The sequence below is a fragment of the Phalacrocorax carbo genome, chromosome 10 (genome assembly GCF_963921805.1).
Source record: "Phalacrocorax carbo chromosome 10, bPhaCar2.1, whole genome shotgun sequence".
NCBI lineage: Eukaryota > Metazoa > Chordata > Aves > Suliformes > Phalacrocoracidae > Phalacrocorax > Phalacrocorax carbo.
This window is the reverse complement of record NC_087522.1, coordinates 9,046,582-9,067,863: the sequence shown is the minus strand read 5'-3', so window position 1 is coordinate 9,067,863 and position 21,282 is coordinate 9,046,582. Positions and strand designations below refer to the sequence as shown.

The following is a 21,282-nucleotide window of genomic DNA, read 5'->3' as shown; positions in this document are numbered from 1 at the left end:
CCCAGGGTGGGTCACAGAAGGAGAGATGGAAAAGCTCTGCCATCTGATTATCTCCACTCTGTATTTATCTTGCCTTTCGGTTAGCATTTTACAGGATTTTTAAGACCAATAAGTTTATGGAGACTCTCTCATTCTATCTTTAAACGTACAGGGTACCCAGGAGAGCTAACAGCAACCCTACAAGAATAAAGCGTTATAGGTAAAAGATAATACACAGTGTCAAGAAAATGTGTGAGCAACTACAATTACCACTGCAGCTTACGCGAGCAAAGATTTGTTTCACTCTATTTTGTCTTCGTCAAACAAATAGTTCGGTGTGGAGTGAAAGTTGTAACACTTGCTCTCTTACGGATTTGCATTTGGAGATTGTCCTTGCCCACACAAACTGAGCTCACACCGTACATCTTCCCTTAGCAGGACCAGTGCGCAGCCCTCTCTCATACTCCTGACTACCTGTTGTCAGGAAACTTAAAGAAACTCAGTATATATGAGACCTTTATCCACTTAGACAAGTGTGCTTAAAACCGGTTAAGTTCACAATTTATCAATACAGAGGTGCAGCCGACTGACAAGCACAGCAGGAGGCACTGCGCAAGCTTTGTTTCCCTAGAAATGAAGAATAGAAAACCACAAGTACAAAGTTGCTTCCCAGCATTTTAACTATGCAAACATTTAATTTGCTTCAATTAGTTATTTACAAATCTTTCATATATTGCTTTTATCAGACTAAGAGCTCGGGACTGCATCCTGGATCACACTGACACTTTTCAGAAGAGATGCCGGGCAGCTGACTGCAGCCCAGTGAGAAATGTAGACTCTGGCCTTTTTGTGGATACTCCTCAGTACGGACTAACGGAGGAATTCACTGGTTTTGCATTTGCAAGTCCCCCTGGAGTTATGCCATTCCAGCCCTGTGATGTCAGACCTCTAGTTTGTTATTTCAGGTAAGATGCTTTTTATATCACTGTTATAATAGTACTGACTAATACTACCTGGCTTAGTTCAATTGCTTTATCATTACAAATCCAGTATTTGAAGTTTTAAGACAAATTTTAGTATCAGCTGGGGGCTCAATTCCATCAGTCTTTACTGAATCTTAGTTTAAGCTGACTATTGTTCGAGTTACTTACGCTCTAACATAATTGCAAGTGTGTCTTTAAATGATTAAAATTTTCCCTGAACAACCTGTTCAACAGGTAGCTCAGTGTGGACGGAGCCCTAGCCACCCACAGGATGCTTTCCTGCAGTGGTCCTGGCTGTACGAAGACACATAGAGGTAAGAGCCACCTTAGGATACTGTGGGATCTCAGGGGAGCTGCGGAATCCCAGGAATGCTCTAAGATCCCCGGGATGCTGTGGGCTCCCAAGGGTGCTGTGGGATGAGCAGAATCCTAGAGGTGCTATAGGATGCTGTGGGATCCCAGGGATGCCATGGGATCCCAGGAATGCTGTGGGAACCCAGGAATGCTGTGGGCTTCCAAGGGTGCTGTGGGATGAGCAAAATCCCAGGAATGCTGTGGGACCCCAGGAATGCTGTAGGATCCCAGGAATGCTCTAGGATCTCCAGGATGCTGTGGGCTCCCGAGGGTGCTGTGGGACGAGCAGAATCCTAGAGGTGCTGTAGGACGCTGTTGGATCCCAGGGATGCCGTGGGATCCCAGGAATGCTGTGGGATCCCAGGAATGCTGTGGGAACCCAGGAACGCTGTGGGCTCCCAAGACTGCTGTGGGATGAGCAGAATCCCAGAAATGCCGTGGGACCCCAGGAATGACGTGGGATCCCAGGAATGCTGTGAGACCCCAGGAATGCCGTGGGATCCCAGGGATGCTGTGGGCTCCCAAGGGTGCTGTGGGATGAGCAATATCCCAAGAAGGTTGTGGCATTCCAAAGTTGCTGCAAAATGAGTGGGACCCCAGGGGGCCTGTGGGACCCCGGGGTGAGGGGATGTGGGACCCGAGGGGGGCTGTGGGAGCCTGTGAGTGCAGTGGGATGCCAGAGATGCTGCGCGGCATGAGGGGGGCCGGGAGGTGCTGCGGGACGCCGAGGAGGCCGGCGCGCTGCCCGGCGGCGGGGGCCGGGTGGCCGCGGGGGCTGGCGGCGGGGAGCCCCCGGCCCGGAGCCGCAGCCCGAGCGCGGCGGGGACGCGGCGGTGCCGCTTCCGCTCCTGGGCCCCGCGGGCGGCGCCCAACGGCCCCGGGGCGGGACACGACACGGAGCAGCCCCAACGGCCGCCCCGCGGGGTGCCGGGCCCGCGGCCGAGCGGCGCCGTCCCCCCGCAGCGCCCTTCCCCGGCAAATTTGCAAGTGAGATGCAGAGAGTCGCCGCGGGAGCTCGGGTGACGCTAAATCTTTCATTGCGGACAGGGAAGGGAGGTGGGGAACTACGCGGATCGGCAGCTGCAGCCTCTAAAACGCCTCGTCTGGGATGAACCCCTGACCATTGCACAGATGTTTAAGGCCTAAATAATTCACCGTTACTTTTTTCTTAATACACTCAGTGACCCCTTCTGTCACATGGCAATTATTTCACTCTAGTTCCGCTGGGAAGTGAGGGGTTTGATAACCTCGTTCTTTGATACACCTAAAGATACCGAGTTAGCATAAGGCATTCCTCTTCCCTTCTGAAATCCTCGTTCATCTCAACTCCATCACTGCCAATGATAAAGACACGGTGTATTCTTAATTCACATTCAGCTGCTGCTACTTAGAAAGGAGTTGGAAATACCACTTTTCTCAGATGTCTGTCTTTGTGATAAACCAGGGAGAAGTGGAAGAAGCATTAAAGATTTCTTTTGCTTTAGGGGATGTTTTGTGCTGCTGTTCCACTTGCCCTTGCTTGCTGGTTTAAGCACAGAAACTTCAATGCAATTTGTTCATCTTTAGTGTTTTCCTGACAGTCCAAGATTTCAAATTCAGGTATCACACCTGACCCCTAAAGGCCGTCTCTGAGCTTGTGACACAGAGCAGAACACAGTGAACTAAGACGAGGGGATGCATTTCACACAGGTGGCAATTTCTCTTCTGCTAATAAAAAATTATGGTCTGTACCGTTATTCTAATTCTGACCCATTTGTGGAAAATATTTGAATTCATGTTCTCTGCACTAGGGGAATTTTTATTTTTCTGTTTTATTATTCTGGATCCCATTTGCAAATAAATATTTAATTCAAAACATGCAACCTTTGTTATGTGTTTTCAGGATGCTGTCTTTAATACACCATACAGACAAATGTTTGTAAAATGTGAAAATTACAGTTTAAAAAGGTCTTAAATGATCTAAGCAGAAAATTTAAATGGGTTTTTAAAAGAAATCTTTGAAGCCTGAATCTTTCGTAGCTAGTGTTCTGCTTTTGTCTTTATCTCTCTTAAACAGGTTGCATTAAAGTAGAACCTTGCTGCTGTGAATAGAGCTTAACATGAAACTCACTGGAATCGTCGGCATCCAGGAGCGCTATGGAGCAATTTTCAACATGGAGGAGAAATTGTTACATGTGTCTGGTAATAGAAGACAGTATTTCACTGACAGAAAACTTATACTGAGCGGCGTAGCAACACCCTGGCACCAAACCTCTAACTCCAAAGTGAATGGAACAAGTATGAGAGCTGTGGTGACAGGCGGCGGAGGCTATTTTGGATACAAGCTGGGATGTGCTCTTGCCAAGGCAGGAGCTTCTGTTGTTCTGTATGACATACACAAGCCCACCTGGGAAATTCCCAATGGAGTAGTGTGTATCCAGGTATGATAAATTATATTTTCACAACAGTCAAAACTAGTTAATTTGTCTTTCCCATAATGTCTTACTGGTTGTGACAGGATCCAGATACCTAACTGCAAATTATTGTAAATTTCAATAATCTTTTCAACTGTCTAAATATCCCACACAATTTTTTGGTCAACTGATTTTAGCATGCCTGAAATAAGGAAAACAACAAAACCTGTCATGCCTAGCACAGAGTACCCGCTTCGCCTCTGACTCCGAAGTACTCCTCAGCAGCCGGTCACTGCCCTCACCTGTGCCTTGGTTTAATCACCTGTAGAATGAACATAGGGGTATTATGAGGCTTAATGAACTTTTTTTAAGTCCTTTGAGTTCTGTGGAAGAAAAGCATGATTATCAGCAAGTACTGAAATGGGCCTAGTTTTCAGTCCCAGGGTGTGCAGTAAGTATAATTATATACATGCATTCCCTCTGTGCTAACCCACTATATGACAAATGCCAACCTGCAGCTTTGATTTCAAGTTCAAATATCTTTTCTTATGTATTACAGGCAGATGTCAGGGATTATGATGCCATATTTGCAGCCTGTGAAGGGGCTGACTGTGTGTTTCATGTAGCTTCATATGGAATGTCAGGAAGAGAGCAAGTGAGTCCAAATAGTTTTGTATTTTTCTGTGTGACTGCCCACAGTGAGGGTGAGAGACCTGATGCTGTATCACTGCGTGTTAGATTTTATCTCTTCAGATTATCCTGAGAGCCTGAATCCATGTCCATGCTGTTCTGGTAAACTGCTCTGTGCAAACTGGTGTGCTAGCTGCAAGCAGCCTGCTTACAGTACTGTTTTCCCAGTTGTGAAATTATTTCCTCCCCATTAGAGGCTCCACCAGCACCCTGGGAGAGCTGTTGGGTTGGAAATGGCATTGAAGAGTTCTGAAATAGCGCGAGGACATAAGGAAAGACAAGGGAGACAGGTTCCCTCCAAAACCCTGATCCTTTGCTAAACCTTTCACATAGAACTCCTAGGTATAAGGTCAACCGGGAGGAATAGAACCTGAACTAAATTGTAAATTATTTTATATAACTAAATGATAACAATGGCTGTATTCCAAGTCTTAATTGTTTGCCATTGGGTAAAAAGCTGAAAGGATGTACTCAATGTAGGACTCTGAGCCACAATTTTTGTGATTAGAATTACAAACACAAACACACCCCCTTTCTTACCTTATTTAATAAAAGGAACATTGGTAATTACCTTAGCTGCATAGAATAGCTCATCCAAAGATGTTTGCAATTAAGCAATGCATACTTGGAATTGCTCTGGGTAGAGGCAACTGGTCACTGAAGTGCTACTGAAACATGGACATTTAATATATCAGCTGCAAGATGTGTAATAACTGTAAATGTATGTTCAGAAGCACTGTGATTCTCTTTGCTTCAAGCAGGCTAGTCTGTAAAAATATAAGAAAAATACAGGTATAATTTAAAAATAATTCTTTGACTTCTTGAAGCCTGAAACAGCAGTCTAAATTATCTTTTTTTGTAATCAAAGCACTAAACTCATTACCTTTATTTGGGGACATGTATAACATACCCCTATAGAATTTAAAATGTATATTATTAAAAAATGCACAATTTCTTTATTTTCCTAGTTGCACAGAGAAGAGATTGAGACTGTAAATATTCATGGAACAAGATTCATCATTGATGGTACGTATCTAACCTTGCTGATGGGCATTGGTATAGCATATCAAAATATTGTACCACTTGGAAATAGCCAGTTGGCTTTTTTGGCACACAGTGGTTTTTACCAAATACTTTATATTGTTGGCAGAAGATGAGGAAACATGTCATTGGGGATCTTTACACTCGATTCTGCTATGGGGTGTGATATGAGAGCTGGCACTGTAGTTCAACTACTTCAGTTTTTTGTAACCACGTTTGACCTGCTGTCAGAATCCACATCCATGCGAGGCGTTAATTATTTCCATGTGTATCCTGTAGCAGTAAATCTCGTTGCTATCTGATAGCTCGTGCACAGGTAGTGGGCAGCCCTCAAAGCAGATGGACTTCTGGCCACCTGCCCGGCCAGAGCTGAAGCCCACCTCGCTGGGCTGGTAGCGGCCCTCCCAGAGGCACAGTGTTAGCTTACAGCACCCAAATTAGGATGTACCAGACTATGAAGGACTTGGTTCTACACTGATGTCTTCTCAATAAATATGCTTTGCACTTTAAATCACCCAATCATAAAATGGAAGGATTTTCTCTTTTAAGATTTGACAGTTTCTCAGAAAAAGGTCATACGGACTTTTTTCCGTATTGTTTGTTTCCACTAAACTAATTTACTTTATACATTGCTGCAGCCTGTAAACAAAGGAACATCACTAGATTGATATACACCAGTACAGTAAATGTGGTGTTTGGAGGGCTTCCTATTGAAGATGGAGATGAGGAAACTGTGCCATATTTTCCAATTGAAAAGGTATTTTGGTTGTATTATATTTTCAAGTTTCATCTTTGTTTACTTTCTTGTTTCTGAAAAAGCCTAAAGTTTCCATGACCATGTTTTGCCTGATGCCAGAATCCAGGTACAAGAAAGAAGAAAGAAAACTCCTTACACTTTTTGTAGATGCTATTCACAACCTTAACACATCAGTTTTATGTACACTGCAGTATATATTTCTCTGTTTCCCACCAAGGCCTTGATTTTGGAGAATAATTCATACAGTGTCCTCTTAACATTAATGAAATTCCACCTGGACATAGGGATTGTGTTATATGGCTTGGTGCCTCTTTAGCCATTTATTATTTATATGATTTTTCTGTTTCTCCCATATGGAAGATTACATATTCAATGCAGAGCTGATATGGAAAAGCAGCCTATTTTTATATGGTTTTCTTGCATTTAATTAAAAAGGAGAAAGTACTTCTGGGTGCTTTGCATACACAGTTGGTTTTTGTGTCCCTCCTCTCTCCATCAAGTACTTCACCATCTTTCAAGCAGAGATGGGTAGAGAAAATATTTAATAATATGTTGAATAATATATCAAATAATATTTTCTCTGGGACAGTGTCACAAGGAAGTGAACAGGATTATTCAGACCAATCGTAATGTCTTTAAAACTTGGCTTTTGGCTTTTCCATTACCTGAAAAAGAAATCCAGATTACAAAGTAGTGATCAATTACATTCTTGGCACCATTCAAAGCATACATGTATTTATTGCTTCTCAAATGTGCTGAAATTAATTAACTGGATTTGAATAAACAAAAATGCTTGCTTACCTTAGCAATATGCATGTGTTTTATCCTAAACTAATACCCTGCAGCTTCTGTATTTTGAGGTAATTGTTGCCATATGCTAAGTAAAAAACATTGGAGAAGAGATGCCCCTCTGTTCTGTCATTTCAGGAATAGATAAAAATATATTTGCTTTCTCTCTGTAGCATGTTGATCATTATTCCAGAACCAAATCAATTGCAGAACAAATGGTACTAGCAGCTAATGGAACTCCACTAGCAGGTACTTTCATCTTAGCATGAGTTCAGAGTGGAATTTACTCCTCCTTTTCTTGTTCCTCACTAACATCCTGTATCCCATATCAATCCTTAGTGGACAAGACTGTCCAGCAATTATAAAATCAAGTTATCTACCCCCTCGCACAAAATAGAAGATTTTCACTTAAAAACCGTTTTTAATTAGTTTTAAGTTCCCACAGAGTCCGTAAAAGGTTTTAGCATGGTAGCAATGAGTGCAGCATGTTAACTGGAGAATGCAGACAGCTATAAATTAAACAAGTGTTTAATGTCACTGTATTATGCAACAAAAGTAAAACATGAATGCTGATTAAATTGAGTCATATATTAAAATCTGAAGAAGACACCTGATACTACAGCCTGGAATTATTTATTAGTGCTTCCCAAAGTTTTCCATGTTGAGGAAGCCAGTTATACACTTGAATATTTAAGCTCACCTGTGAGATACTATAACTGCCAGTGCAAAACAAATTAATGTAAAGTGCAATGTGATTCTATGTGTCAAAGTGATACTGAGCTAAATTTAGCTGTAGACAACTTACAGAAAACAATCTCTCCACTTGATACTTGCAGAGGGCTATAAAGAGATATAAAGTCATTGATGGGCATTCTACTCCAATATACTTAGTTTTAAAAATAAAGGTTTTTTTCCTTGTTTCCTCTTTCTTCAGCAGCTCTTCACAACAAAGACCCTCTTCATTTTAGGAGCAATACACAGTCCTGTATCTCTCAATGAAACTAGAATGCCATTGTTCCAAACATCCCATTGTGGTCCTGTGCCATAGCAGGATTGTTTTGCATGTTTTCAAGAACCATCAGGTTCAGTTATTAGCAGATGATGAACCAACCAGCCAACTGAGATACTTGGGAAGTGACTGGATTTTTATGATGGTCCTTACTTTCCCCCACTGAAGTTACCAAGGGCTTCTAGAGCAGTTCTAGCGGGAGCTGGCTGTGCCTGCTGTTGAGAACATTTCAGCTCTATCCTGTAGTGCTAGGGAGTCACTGTTTCCCATCAATAATTTTGTGTGACATTAGTTGGTTTTATTCCACTTTCTTACCAATACCTTGCTCACTTCAGCAAACTCATCACCACTGTTGGCACATTCATTCACTGCTTTGGCGCAGAGACAAAGGACTGGTTAGAAAGAGGTTTTGAAATATCTGGTAATTTCTAGGAGCCTGACTATGCTGGCAGGACTTCTCTGAATCCTACCTTGCTATTTGGCATGTTCTGATCTGCCAACTTAATATCCAGCTACTAATTCACATCTTTTGCTGTGTATTATTTTTTAAGATGGTGAAGTTAATTAATTTCAGAGTAAGTTCTGCTACCACAGTCTTTGATTCATACAAAGAAAGATGTAACGTAGTCATGTGAAAGTCACTGAAGAATGGTATTATCAATTCTTCTAGGAGGTGGAATACTCTATACGTGTGTTCTTCGCCCACCAGGCATCTATGGACCAGATGAGCAAAGACACTTGCCAAGGCTAGCAGTAGGTATTTTAATTTTTTAATCAGCAGAATTTTCTATGATATACAACAGCATCACTTATTTGTGTTATAAATTGACTGAATTTCTTACTGGGCAGCAATTCATCAATTCAATTGTCTGTTGAGGATATTAGAACTGTTGTTAACAGGCACTATATTGTTCTGTAAAGAACATATAGTACATTAGAAAAGCCTTTTTTTAACATGCAAACAGATGTAAGTCCAGCTTTATAATTTAATGCTTAATATAGTTATAAGACTCAGGCCAATCTATGATATTTCAAATGTCTGTCTACATGCAACTTACACCAAATGGTTTAAAATATTAATGAAAAGAGATACGGCAAAATATCTTATTTCCAGTCTCAGCTATTAGCAGCTTTCACTATCCAATGAAACAAGTTAAGGAGTCGGAAGCACCTCCTGGCACAATAGGTTACTAAAGGGCAAACAGCTGAGGTGCTCATGTTTTACTCTTTTCCACTCGCTGTCTCTTAACTTGTAGGACTGGTACAGTGTTTAGAATATGATCCCTGTAGAACTGTATGAGTCAGTTATTTTAGAAGAATCAGTACAATATTAAGTTACGCACAGCTTTGAGGAAAGAATAGCTTCAAGCTTACTACAAAGTAAACATTTTTGTTTTGTGGCTGAAGTAGGGAATCATATTGAAGTCAGTCAAAATATACTTCATCGTCTTCTAAATAAAATACTTTTTAAGAATGGTGAGTGTCATTTTAGTTAAAACTGAGGTGTTTTCTTTAGCCCCTGGAAAAAAAAATAGTATTTAAAAATTTCTATTTAAGATTTCAAGCTTATTTATTATGAGCCCACTTGAAGGCATTATGCAACTGTCACATTTTGCAGTTTCTAAAATGTACCTGTTAAATGAAAAATGTGACACCTAGCATTACTTTCCATTTTTTTCCCAGCCAAAGCTATTAAATTTGATCCAGTATTGCAAATACTTTTGATCCATTCAGAACTCTATCTTACCTTTCCATACAATATTTTACTTATCCTTGAATAGACTTGCATTTTTTGTAAATTCAGGACATATTGTGCTCAATATGTTCTTTGATCCTTCCTCCTGAGCAATATTTTTAGAGCGCTCTGCACTCCTCTTGGCTCTTTTTAATGGATTCATATAATTTTTTTTTTTATTAGAGACAAACAGCTGGACAAGAAAGTGCACTGTACCTCATTTTAAAACCCACGTTGCTTTGGTTTCATGTTTGTTTATTTCTGCAGAAGAATATTGAGAGAGGGCTCCTTAGCTTCAAGTTTGGGGATCCTTCTGCTAAGATGAACTGGGTGCATGCACAGAACCTTGTACAAGCTCAAATTCTAGCTGCTGAAGCTCTCACCCCTGAAAAGAACTACATAGCTGTAAGTAAACAATAAAAGCACCACAGTGTTCATTTGACAGTGGATCCTGCCACTGTACCCTGTACTACAGTAACTACTGGAGCAGCGGTAATTAAGTATGTGTTATGGTCCTGTTGTCGTCTCTGGTTTTAGTTGACAAATGTGCTATGAACAGTGTGGGACCTGGCAGCACTGGCTGTGCAGCATGTTAAGAGTTGGAATATTCAGTTCTGTAAGGATATGTCCATCTTTGCATTTTTGTAGTATAATATTTGCCATTTCTGGAAGATGAACAAAGAATGTTTGCTACGTCAGAAATTAAACTGGAAGTTCAGGCAGATTTATTCTGTTTCCCTGTATATAGATCCAGACTTAATGTTCTGAACTATGATTATCAGTTCTTCCCATACCATATGCAAATGAAAGCACATTTTATTTGGGTTCATTGATTTCAAAAATAGTTGCAACTGTTTTCTTCCTTGTAAACACAGTTTTTTATTTGACCTAGAAGCCCCTAGAATACCCTTAAAGTGTATTAGAAAGATTTTCAAGGTAGATTAAACTACTTTTTCTAAAACCCTAAAGGCAAAAGAAGAAGAGGTGACTTACGCCTTGGTTACACAGATGGAGTCTTAGAGATTTCAATGAGTTAACTAGACTGAGCGCAGCACATGTCCCACCATTTAGCAAGTGTGTGTTAACAGCACAAGTTAGATGTGGCACCACTTGCAGTGCACATGATAATCTCTGCGTAGTCAGTATAGACATTCTGTATAGGCACATTGGTAGTAAATAAGTTATACCAAGGCATGTTAATCACATAACCCACTTGTCCACCAATTTCATTGCACACATTAGTGCAACTGACCGAAACACATGTAGATACTTTGTTGGCTTGGATGTACATCCATGAATATTTTATATTGCTGTATTATTTTTCAGCTGTTAATAAGGAGTGAGATAAAGAAGAATAAGTCAATATATATGCAGTATTGTTTTTACTAACTTGTCTCTCCTCTACGTCTTTAACAGAGTGGCCAGGTGTATTTCATTAATGATGGTGAAAAATTCAACCTTTTTGAATGGTTAACTCCACTTGTACGTACAATGCATACACTTTATCTCCAAATACATTAATTTCTTTGACCGTATAAAGCTCCAGCTTTTGTATGCATCTTACATTTGGTATGTTTGCTTCAGGTGTAAGAGCTCTGTTCTGAATGTTGGTTTAATTCCTGCTTAAAATTCAGTGTGATCAGTGCTGTAACAAAGCCTACCTAAAATATTACATTAAAGCAACTGTCTTCACTGAGACCAAAGGACCATCTAAACCAATATCCTCTTCTGAGTTGTGCATCTGATAACGGTGGCTATTTTGGGTGGACAAAAAATATAAATCCTAATTATTAATCTGTAATATACATAGGCTCAAAATGATAGGCTCAAAACCATAAATATGTCACAATGTTATATTAGGTATCAGAGCACCATGACATTTCGATTGATCATTCTAATTGTTTTTTCCTTTTTTTAAGACTGCCACTTGAAAATTACATAGTGTCTGCATGTGACATTTAATAGGAATTCCCTGAAAAATTAAAACTCAAATAGTACCAGCAATGATTAATTTTTCTGTTTTATCAGTAAATATTTCCACAAATATCTACTGTATTGAAACTTTAAAACTTGTTTGATGTTTCTGGTTTTTTCACTGTTTTTAAAATTTATTTCAGTTTGAAAGATTAGGTTGCAATAAGCCATGGATACGTATTCCTACTTCCTTAGTTTATGCATCAGGTAAAAGTATTTTATCATTTTAATAAATATAAATAATATAATTGTGTAATAATATAAATAATATATAAATACTAATTAAAGGTGTTTTATAACTATTTAACATTTCTCTTTCCTGTACACACTACCCTCATTCCTAATTGTAATATAATGTTTTGGGTTTTTTTTAATTTGCCCACAATTTGCAGCTTCATGTATAAAAATAATATGCTGCGGGCTCATCCAGTGCGCAGCAGGTTAGGGGTGAGGCTCAGCTCTATGCTGTGTGTATGCAGTGTGTTGAAACCAGAATGATCTGTTATTTAAGTCCCACAAAAACAGGTTTTATGTAGGACTTAACAGATTTATAACTTTGTGGAGTTAATGGTATAAATACCAAAAGTTAAATGTAAAAATCCATTACTTCATGAAGGACACTGAAGAATTCTGCTTTGCTGCATGGGTAAATTTCTTGTTCTCCTGTAACATGTGCTCTCTCCAGAACCAACCCCATGTGCAACTAAGACAGAATCCCACTTGGAGTATTTAGTTTTATAAAATCTCATGAGCTTCTCACTAGACCTGTCACCAACCCTCCAAACCCTTTTCACACAAACACCCTAATTCATGCTGACTGAAGTATTAAATCCAGCCCCTTGTGAGCAAGTAGTCCTGTTGGTATTAGTAATGGTGCCCTGGGCTCTTAGGCATGTGATTATCCTTCACTATTATAGACAGCATGAGATATGCCAAAATCATAAAGGCATAGAAATTTACTACTCTTACCTAAAGTAGAAATCTTTTGTTATGCAGCCATGATAATGGAATACCTCCATCTGACGCTGAAGCCATTTGTTGAACTGTCCCCACTGCTGACTAGAAATGAGGTAAAGTCTTTGTAAACTCTCCTTAATTCTTAGAGGATACTTACGTACGTGTTAATACTGAGGTACAATTTAAGATTAAGTCAGCAGAAAGTAAAATCCACACAGTACTACTTCAGCCTCCAGTTTCCAAGGCAAATGTATGCATCATACATTTTAGGCAAAATAGTATGCTCGTTACCATAATCTTTGAGAAGGTAAGAGCTTATGCTTGCCATGTGGGAGAGACTGCTTCAGCTCCTTCCTTCCAAGGCCCAGTATTCTGTATGGCTTTGGCTGGTCACTTGGGCCTTAATTTCTGAAGATATTTAGTAATCTAAGAGATGGCTTTTGTCTGCCTCCTTAGGTACATAAACAAGAGTGCAGAACATTTTTTTTTATGGATGTTTTTGAGACTAGAAGATTCTGCTTTGCAGCTTTTTCTGCCTCTTTGGGCTTTCAAGATTCTCCTTTCTGAGTGAACAATTTAAAAAATAATGTGACATACGTCAATTGGACATTGATATAATGTTGTGGTGTTTTTTTATTTTACATTTCCTTTAACTGTGTCTTTGCTATACAGACTTTGTTCCAATTCCCTAGGTATTAATATCTTTGTATGTTGACTCTTTTGCCCTACAGGTACAGAACATTTCTATAACTCATACATTTCGAATAGACAAGGCGCGGAGTCAGCTGGGGTACAGCCCAGAGAAGTTTGCATTTGCCGATTCTGTGGACCATTACATTAAAACCAGACCAGAAGCCCAGCGTCATCACATCTTCCTCAAAGTTTTGCTTTCTTTAATTGTTAGTTTAAGTTTGATCTTTCTTTCTTTAAGATTTGATAGCCTTTCAGTTCTGCATTTTTTTAAAGAAAGACAACACTGACTTGCATAAACTGCACATACACAGTCACAGTACTGCTACCTGGATCATTCCGATCTCCACAATAGTTACTTGTCCCAATGCAATAAACGGGCAGTTATTTTTAGATTTAAAACCAAAACTGTAACATATCAGTAGCTGTACTTGAGAAATTAAAATACAGTACACAGTTATGGCCAAATCACTGAAACACACTAGGGTCAAGATTGTTGCCTCTGTTCATTTCACACCCAAAAAATATAATTTCCAAATTGATTGCTGAAGTCAATGAAACCTGCAGGAAGAACAAGAGCTACAGCCAGTCTGCAGTGCTTTACTGGTAAAGAAAAATGGCTAAAGTAAGGAGAAAAACTGACCACAGCTGCTGGCATGGCTCACTACCTTGGGGAATGTGCAAAGGGACAGACATGACTGTGAATAACACATCCCAGCCATACAGACAGTTCACACTGTGTGACTTTCTTTCATGAATCAGCTGTATCACTGCATATGAGGGGAAATAAAAGTGTACTTGAAACTTTGCTAAGTCTGTCCTGCGCCTCTGTGCACACTGTTGCAGAATCGCTTCCCATTGCACCCCTGGGGTGCGGCCACCTGCCACAGCACCTTGTGGCACTTTGGAGGCCTAGGGGTTTTTTCACAATTCAAAACTGTGTATTTCAGTTAAATTGAAGTTATTAGCTAAGTTACATTACCTAAGTGCATTCATGTCACAGTACAGGAATCTGACACTACGGGTTGCTCTAATATTTGTACTACTTCCTTTACCTCCTGTAGTTACTGCAGATAACTACTAACAATAAAGTTTAGCTGCTTATCAGCTGAACTTTAGGTACGCCTATGTTTTTGCATCTAATTTCTAAATTATAGCAGCTGCGCTGAGCAAAGCCCTGCAGTAGCTAAAGTGAAAAATGTACTTTGAATTTGTTCAGCTAAAATGAGCCTGAACCGCCGGGGGTGTGGAAGGCCCTCCTCCCTGCCTCCCACCGCCACTTACGATGGTGATTTATCACAGACACCTCCCTCCGCACCTGCACCTTTCCCAGCCCGGAACATGGGGAGGGAACAGTCGGGAGCGGGACGGGAGAGCTGGGGAGATGAGACCCCCGATCCAGAGGAATCAAGGTCGGGGGTGAGAGGGAGTCACGGATGGATCTGAGAACTCTGGAGAAGGCGAGAGCGCTTGGAGTTCGGCTCAGTCGCCTCAGGGCAGGTAGCGAAGGCCGGGCGCGGGCCTACGGCTGAGGGCGCAGTAACTCCGACGCAGCGCGGGAAGCTACAACTGCCGAAATCAGTATTTCTGATTTTATTTTTAATCCAAAAGAGACGCAAGGAGGAGAAGCCCCTTTCCCCAGTACATACCACAACTTTCTATAATTCGATTTTATCAGGCGTGACCGGCCACTCCAGCCCCATCCCCCGAGCGGCCGCAGGCCGCCGGGCCCGGCCCGGGAAGGCTATACCGTACCGAACCGTGCCGGCCCCGCTCGCCGCCGGCGCGGCGAAAAGGAGCCGCCGCCGCGGCGCGGCCAAAACAGCTTGGCAGCGGTGGGATTCGAACCCACGCCATCGAAATGACTGGAGCCTAAATCCAGCGCCTTAGACCACTCGGCCACGCTACCGCCTGGGTGCTCAGCCGCCCGCCAGGCCTCTTTCAAGGGGGCGGCGCCGCCGCTCTCCCCACCCACCCCCGCACGGTGCCCACCTGCCCTTGCGCTCCCGCCCCGCCCTTCGACGCGGTCGGCCCTCGCCGCGGCGGAGACCGCAACTGCCGCGGCGGGCACGGTCTCCGCGCCCCCCACCGGCGGAGGGCTCCGGCACTGACGCTGCCACCGCGGCCCGTTTTCCGCCCCAGGCGTCGCCGGCACCCCGCGGCCCGCGCGCGTCCGGTAGGGGGCGCCGCTGCCCCGCGCCGGCTGCACACGTGGACCTGGGCGCCGCCCGCCCTGAGAGCGGGCCCGCGGCCGCCGGCTGGGTAGGCCGGAGCGGAACCCGGACAGACCCCGGGGCGGCGCCAGCCCCCGGGTCCCGGCTCCCTCCTCCCGCGGGGCGCTTTGTCCGCGGCAGGCGCAGGCCAGGGCTCCGGCAAGGCGCTGCCCGGGGGCCTGTTCCCCGCAGCCTCAGCAGCGGTGGAGAGCCAGCTTGCCCTCAGGAGGGCTTTGGCCCGGCGGCGCGGATGCGCCACCCCAGGGCTGTCCTTGCCATGGCCACGCAGGGACGAGGGCAGCCCTTCAGTGGTGCCTTTGCAGCCGCAAGAACAGACCTGCACGCGCCTCCCTGCCAGGAAGGGGGCCTGGTCTGCCGCCTGCCCCACAAGCTGGACCTCCCACCTTCACTTTCAGCTTCTCTCGGGGAGACAGTAGCCCCCCGGCCTGCCACAGCCCAAGTGCTGCCCGCAGACCTGCACGCCCCAGAGCTGCCTGCACGCTGTCGTGCTAGTGACCTTCCCAGACAGCTGCTGGCTTGGCATCACCATATGTCTTCAGCTGAACCATTCCCACCCAAAATGGGAGGCCCCTGGCTGCCTTTATCTCTGTGCTGCCCAACATGGAGCAGTGGAGGCCAGTACAAAGTGCAGCTGGTTGCCAGGGCTGTCCATATGCAGCTTGTTGTCCTGCTGCATTGGTGTCCGAGCTCGGGCATGGTGTAAGCAGCTGCTTTTCCTGTCCAACTCAATGAGGGAGCTGGGTTTTGCAACAAGAGCCAGATTCAAGCTGTCACTGGTGAGTAGAAAGACAAAATCTCTTGTTCTGGGAGGCCTGCAGGAGGAATCTGTACAATTACTTTGTGGATGTAGCTAAAAACATCAGGCCTAAATGCCATGCAATTAAAACAACACAGAGAAATGATGTCTGCTCATGCTTTTCTTCTTGTAGGAGGTCATGCACTGGTGCTCCAGGAAGTTTTATGTATGTGTATTACATGCATCTACCATATGGCTGAAGTGAGGTTTATGACCAACTGGATTTACTTTATAAGAAAGGACTGTTGTAGGAGTATGTAGGCACACATTGTTGAGAGCATTCTTTTATTTACAGGCAATTTTTCATCTGGATTTTCAAATGAATGCAGAACAAAATTGCTCTGAAAGTTAGCGTTATCTGGGGTATGGTTTCCTTTTTCCTTTCAAAAACTGCAGTTCCCCAGAACAGCAGTTTCTAAACAGAACCTCGTTTAGCACTAGGATACTGGAACTTTACAAGCTTTGGTGCTCTTGGAAAAAATACATATGCATTGAAGACCATACCAGATGGAAGGGTAACACACAAGACTTGCAGGGCACTAATTTCCAAGGCTGCCACTTTAAATTTAATTTTTAATATTTTCAAACAAAAACGTGACTCAAACTCCTTAAGTGTTAAGGATATAACAGGTAACATCTAAATAGAAAACTAAAACTATAAGGTGCAGCATGTCTGGGCTAATATCTAATACCTAATTTCAATATACAGCTTTAGTATTTCATCAAACACGTTTTCATCATCACTGATTGTTCTTTTAAAAAAATGTTATAGAGAAGCCCCAGGCTCAAACCTGCAGATAAGTACACCCTTGCATCAGGGTACCAGAGCTCACTTACTTAAAAGCATGAGAAATGTGTAGCTTGAGACAGTATAGCCCAGCTATGTTCCTAAGAGAGCAGAACACTCTCCATGAAGCTTTATAGGATAATACAGCCAAATGCCACTGGGTCCCTTTTAGTCCAAACCAATGCTGTGTATTTACACGAGTTTGAAGCCACTTATTCTTGGGACTTGTTCAGCTGTGCTCATGTATCACATTGGTAACAGTATTCCACTGCTATCAGTAGCCTGCAATAGCAGATGGTGATTTTTTTTTAACCATTATCAACACATTTTTATGCAGTGGGAACCGGGCATCTGGCTTTCACCAGGCCTTCAGAATTAATGTGACAAGTCTGTGCTCTTCCCAGGCCCTGCTGTGAGGCACCCCGATCGCAGCCCTGCCGGGTGCTGCTCTCCCCAGGATGCTCAGCTGGGCTGCCTGCAGAATGAGAAATGGGGAGATGCACATTTTGGTGCTGATGGGGCAAAACCACTCAGTTTTCAGTAGTTGTTAATATTTACAAGAGTGGTTTGCAGCTGGTAGATGACTAGGACCTGAGAGGTTTTCTGCACAATCCACAAACGTTGTAAACGTGTTTAATTTGAGCTTAAACTCTGCAGGAATTTGAGGCTACTCAGAAATGTGCGTGTAGGAAGTGGCATTAAATGGAGGCTCAGTCAAGGCTCCCCTTTACATTCACAAACAAGGGCTGCACCTTCAGCATAGTGCTGGAAATTCCTACCAAAATTACAGGTACCCTCAAATCTTAGGTGGCGTTCCTGCACGCACGTGCCACTCCCTCCAGTCCCCAAGCTAAGATAGAGTTTAATCCATGTAAGTAATGGTGGTGGCAGGCGGGTGTTCCTGGCAGAGAGTCAGAGCATCTGCTCTGTGTTTTTAATTAAATGTTAGTAGTCATCCTCCTGAAGATTATCTCTCCGCTAGTGTTGCAGCAGCATTTCTCTGTATTCCCTCCCTCTTTGGAGAGCACAGGGGTTGTGCATTCTTCTGTCTGTGATGCCACAAGAGACCATCTGTCATAAAGGTCGTACTCACATCTTCCAGTCTCGGTTTTGTAACCCCTGCTCATGGTAAAAAGCACTAATGAGGATTATTTACATGAAAAAAAGATTCAACAAGAGTAAAAGTGGCAGACCCTTTGCAGGCTGCCAAGTAGTACAATTAAGCCAGAACCTATTTACATTAATTTCCATGTAACCCATGAAAGGATAAGGAGTTTAAATTTTCTACAAATTCTAGCTTGAGGAAAAACTTCAACGTGGGCGTTTTCAACCCAGAAACCCAATGTTTTAGGAAGAAAGCACATGCGGGTGATCTGAAGAAATCTGAAGCCTTTGGAACTTGCAATCTGGTGCACACTTCTACCATTTCTCATCGGTAAATAGAGCACTGTGCTATTTAGCTGAAGCGGCCAACCTGAGGTGCACGGAGCCCCCACGGTCACTGCCTGTCTGCTCCCTGCCTTCGCCCAGGGTCTTCGGGAGGGCTGCTGTGCGGCGGGCCCTTCCCGTGGGAGCACCTGCCCCGGGAAGCCCACCTTTCGGCTCTAAACCCAAAGGAAGCAGAAACGGAAGGAAACTCGGATGCCGCTCCTGTGAGCAGGGCTCAGGAGACCCGGCTTCATGCGGGTTCTAGCGCAGCCACTTTCCCTCCTGCTCCCTCTCTCCCGGGATTCCCCCGTCTCTAACACCTAGCAGTGCTAATCGGGGGGTTTCTCCTCGAATTTTCAATGCTTTTTTTTTTTTTCTCAGAGGAAAAAAGCGTCTTGGAGCGCGCCAGCTCGGTATAAGGCTACCAGCGGGTCGCAAACACCCCGCAGCCGCTAAGGCGAGCGGGAGGCGCCGCTCCTGCAGGCGGAGGGCGGGAAGGCGGCCGCACCGCGGCTGGTGAGGGGCGGCACCGCGGCTGGTGAGGGGCGGCACCGCCTCCCGCCTCCCCTCAGCGGGGCGGCTGCGCGCCTGCCTGCCGTGGGCCGGGCGGCGGCGGCGCGGTGGCCGTGGGGTTGCTCCGCTCCTCACCGGCGGGGGCGGCAGGTTTGGACTGCGCTAACTCGGTAGGTGCCTTGGCGCTGCGGGGCCGACACAGGCCGGGGATCGGGCCCGCGAAGGCTGTCGCAGGCTGCTCGCGGGGTGGAGTGCGGAGGGTGGAATGGGCGTTTTTAATTACAGAAAATAGCGAACAACTTAGCGGTTAGAGCCTGTAAGAGGCCGGTGGCCAAACCGTGAGCTTCTGCGGTGACCTAAAAATAACCTGATATTTTTGTATTGGGCAGCGCTCCTGCACTTACGCCTGGAGATAATTGTTTCATCCATGTATCTTCCTAGGACAGTGTAAATAATTTTAGACCATGCCCAGTTTTAAAGTCCCAAAATCCTGTTCCTAACTGCAGAACAGCCCAAGAGGAGGACAGGGCCGGGGTGCACAGAGCGATGGCGGGCACTGGTGGCCCACAGGCACGTGAAGGGCAAGGCGAGTACATGGTTACAGCCTGTAATGGTCTCTAGGACTTTTCATATCTGGATAGTTCTTCATATGCCTCAATATGCATAAAGCATGGGGTTGATGAACAACATAGAGTACTGAGCAAATGCTTACAAAAAGTCAGTGATACTTAATTGTTCGGTGTGTTTAAAGCCAGTTGAAATAACAAAGCTATTATTGGCAACGGAAGGACATATTAAAGTTATCTCGAAAGTTCCTTTTCTGTCCTTCTATACCCTCATGTTTTGGCTACCGCTAACGTAGTATCTGTTTGCATGTTTGGCAGAAGGGTAGACTTGACTCAGAAGGGCCATTTCTGTGATATATTGCTTGCAACTCCAAAATCCATTTCAGTGATTGAAGCCACAGTGCGTTTCCTTGTATGGGGTTTTAAGTCTCAAATGTTTCATACTCTGGGCTGGTGCAGACGAACTCTCCCATTCACCTCATGAATTTTGCATTATTGCTCTGTAACACTGTCTGGCTAATGCAACGCATTTTCTCAGCTGTGCTTGCAGACAAGACTGGATGTGATTTGTGCCATGGTGTTTGCAGTAGTGACACACTGGAAGGGCCCTGAAGTAAAGGCTTCTTTCTCATTAGAAGATCTGTACTTGATAAGAACAGGTTTGTCAAGGGTAGCAAGTGAGTTGAGACATTTCTGGGTGTTTGTTTTTTATTAGAGCTGTTACTTTGACTCAATAAACCTGTTTTCTTACCAGTGTGTGGTGCAGATGAGTATAAATGTTTGCTTTACAAGGGTCGGTTGGGTGTTTGGAGAGTGCAGTAGTTTTGTAACGTGCTACAGGACGTTAATGTAGCAGTGGGGTTGTTCTGGACCATGTTATGCAGCTTTGTGTCTCTAGTTCATAAAGATGATAACAATACATTGTAAGGTGCACAGCCTGTATAGTTGCTTAGGTTAAATTTCAAATCTGTATTTTAAAGTAATGTTAATCTGAAAAAAAAAAAAAAACCAAAACCCCAATTTCTCTCTTAAAAGAAGAAACTGCTGGTTGCTGTTACAGGTATCCTCCTAGATGGCTTTAGCTGATGTGGTATTAAACCAAAAGGGATTTGCTATTATACCAGGGAGAGGGGGATTATTCTTGCTTGAATGCTTCTCTGCAAGAGAAGGTGGGACTTCCTCTGTTCTAGGGCAGTTCCTGTTCCCCTGTCCTGTGCTAAAGTGGTGCAGAGGGCTGTGTCTGAGCTGAAACAGCCACTGAGAAGTAGCTGCCGATGCTCCAGTTATCCCTTTTGCTGATTAGAGTAGAGCATTCCTATTGCTCAGTTCTTTGGGATGAATTAAGGCAGGTTTCAATGCTGAGGCAGCTGTGAGGTCCTGCTCAAGGGTCCTGCCAAGTCAGGAATGTTTTGTAACAACAGACACCCTACAAGAAACAAGTCATGTTTTACCAGCACTGTGATGTGAATTTTCCCCTCTGTTTATCTGTGTTTGCATATGCATTGTGCTTGGAAACACAGTGGATTGTCCTTGCAACTCGCCTGCCCCTGCTGGTGGTGTGACTCTTGGGTGTAAAGGCAAGGGAAAGAAAAGTAATTCAGACAGGC

At 43.7% G+C, this 21,282-nt stretch overlaps 2 protein-coding genes and 1 non-coding gene across 5 annotated transcripts in view; 2 read left to right on the top strand and 1 right to left on the bottom strand.

Moving 5' to 3' along the window:
* The first annotated feature begins 619 nt into the window (after nucleotides 1-619).
* On the top strand, nucleotides 620-14,139 carry SDR42E2 (short chain dehydrogenase/reductase family 42E, member 2). The gene is made up of 13 exons (XM_064461748.1): nucleotides 620-944; nucleotides 1,197-1,276; nucleotides 3,373-3,736; nucleotides 4,269-4,364; nucleotides 5,368-5,425; nucleotides 6,079-6,197; nucleotides 7,160-7,235; nucleotides 8,666-8,748; nucleotides 9,998-10,135; nucleotides 11,147-11,212; nucleotides 11,848-11,911; nucleotides 12,701-12,774; nucleotides 13,393-14,139. Exons 3-13 carry the CDS (start codon nucleotides 3,416-3,418, stop codon nucleotides 13,639-13,641), a joined length of 1,344 nt encoding a protein of 447 aa, XP_064317818.1. The 5' UTR covers nucleotides 620-944; nucleotides 1,197-1,276; nucleotides 3,373-3,415; the 3' UTR covers nucleotides 13,642-14,139.
* A 1,039-nt stretch (nucleotides 14,140-15,178) lies between these two features.
* TRNAL-UAG (transfer RNA leucine (anticodon UAG)) lies at nucleotides 15,179-15,260 on the bottom strand. Its single transcript has one exon. It is a non-coding gene; the product is annotated as a tRNA-Leu (tRNA).
* A 1,013-nt stretch (nucleotides 15,261-16,273) lies between these two features.
* The window catches only part of EEF2K (eukaryotic elongation factor 2 kinase), a 35,943-nt gene continuing 30,934 nt past the window's right edge, over nucleotides 16,274-21,282 (top strand). For 2 of the 3 annotated variants that reach the window (XM_064461745.1, XM_064461743.1), the window contains exon 1: nucleotides 19,154-19,279. The gene's annotated coding sequence lies outside the window, so the exon portion shown is untranslated. Of the gene's footprint in view, nucleotides 16,362-19,153; nucleotides 19,280-21,282 lie in introns of those variants that run through there. The other variant, XM_064461744.1, reaches the window with a different exon arrangement.

What these genes read in the sequence shown, in the direction of transcription:
- SDR42E2 (XM_064461748.1), top strand. Translation starts at nt 3,416, where the DNA reads ATGAAACTCACTGGAATCGTCGGCATCCAGGAGCGCTATGGAGCAATT. An exon ending in GACACTTGCCAAGGCTAGCA is followed by an intron (nt 8,749 to 9,997) that starts GTAGGTATTTTA and finishes TTATTTCTGCAG; the next exon opens with AAGAATATTGAGAGAGGGCT. An exon ending in TTGAATGGTTAACTCCACTT is followed by an intron (nt 11,213 to 11,847) that starts GTACGTACAATG and finishes AATTTATTTCAG; the next exon opens with TTTGAAAGATTAGGTTGCAA.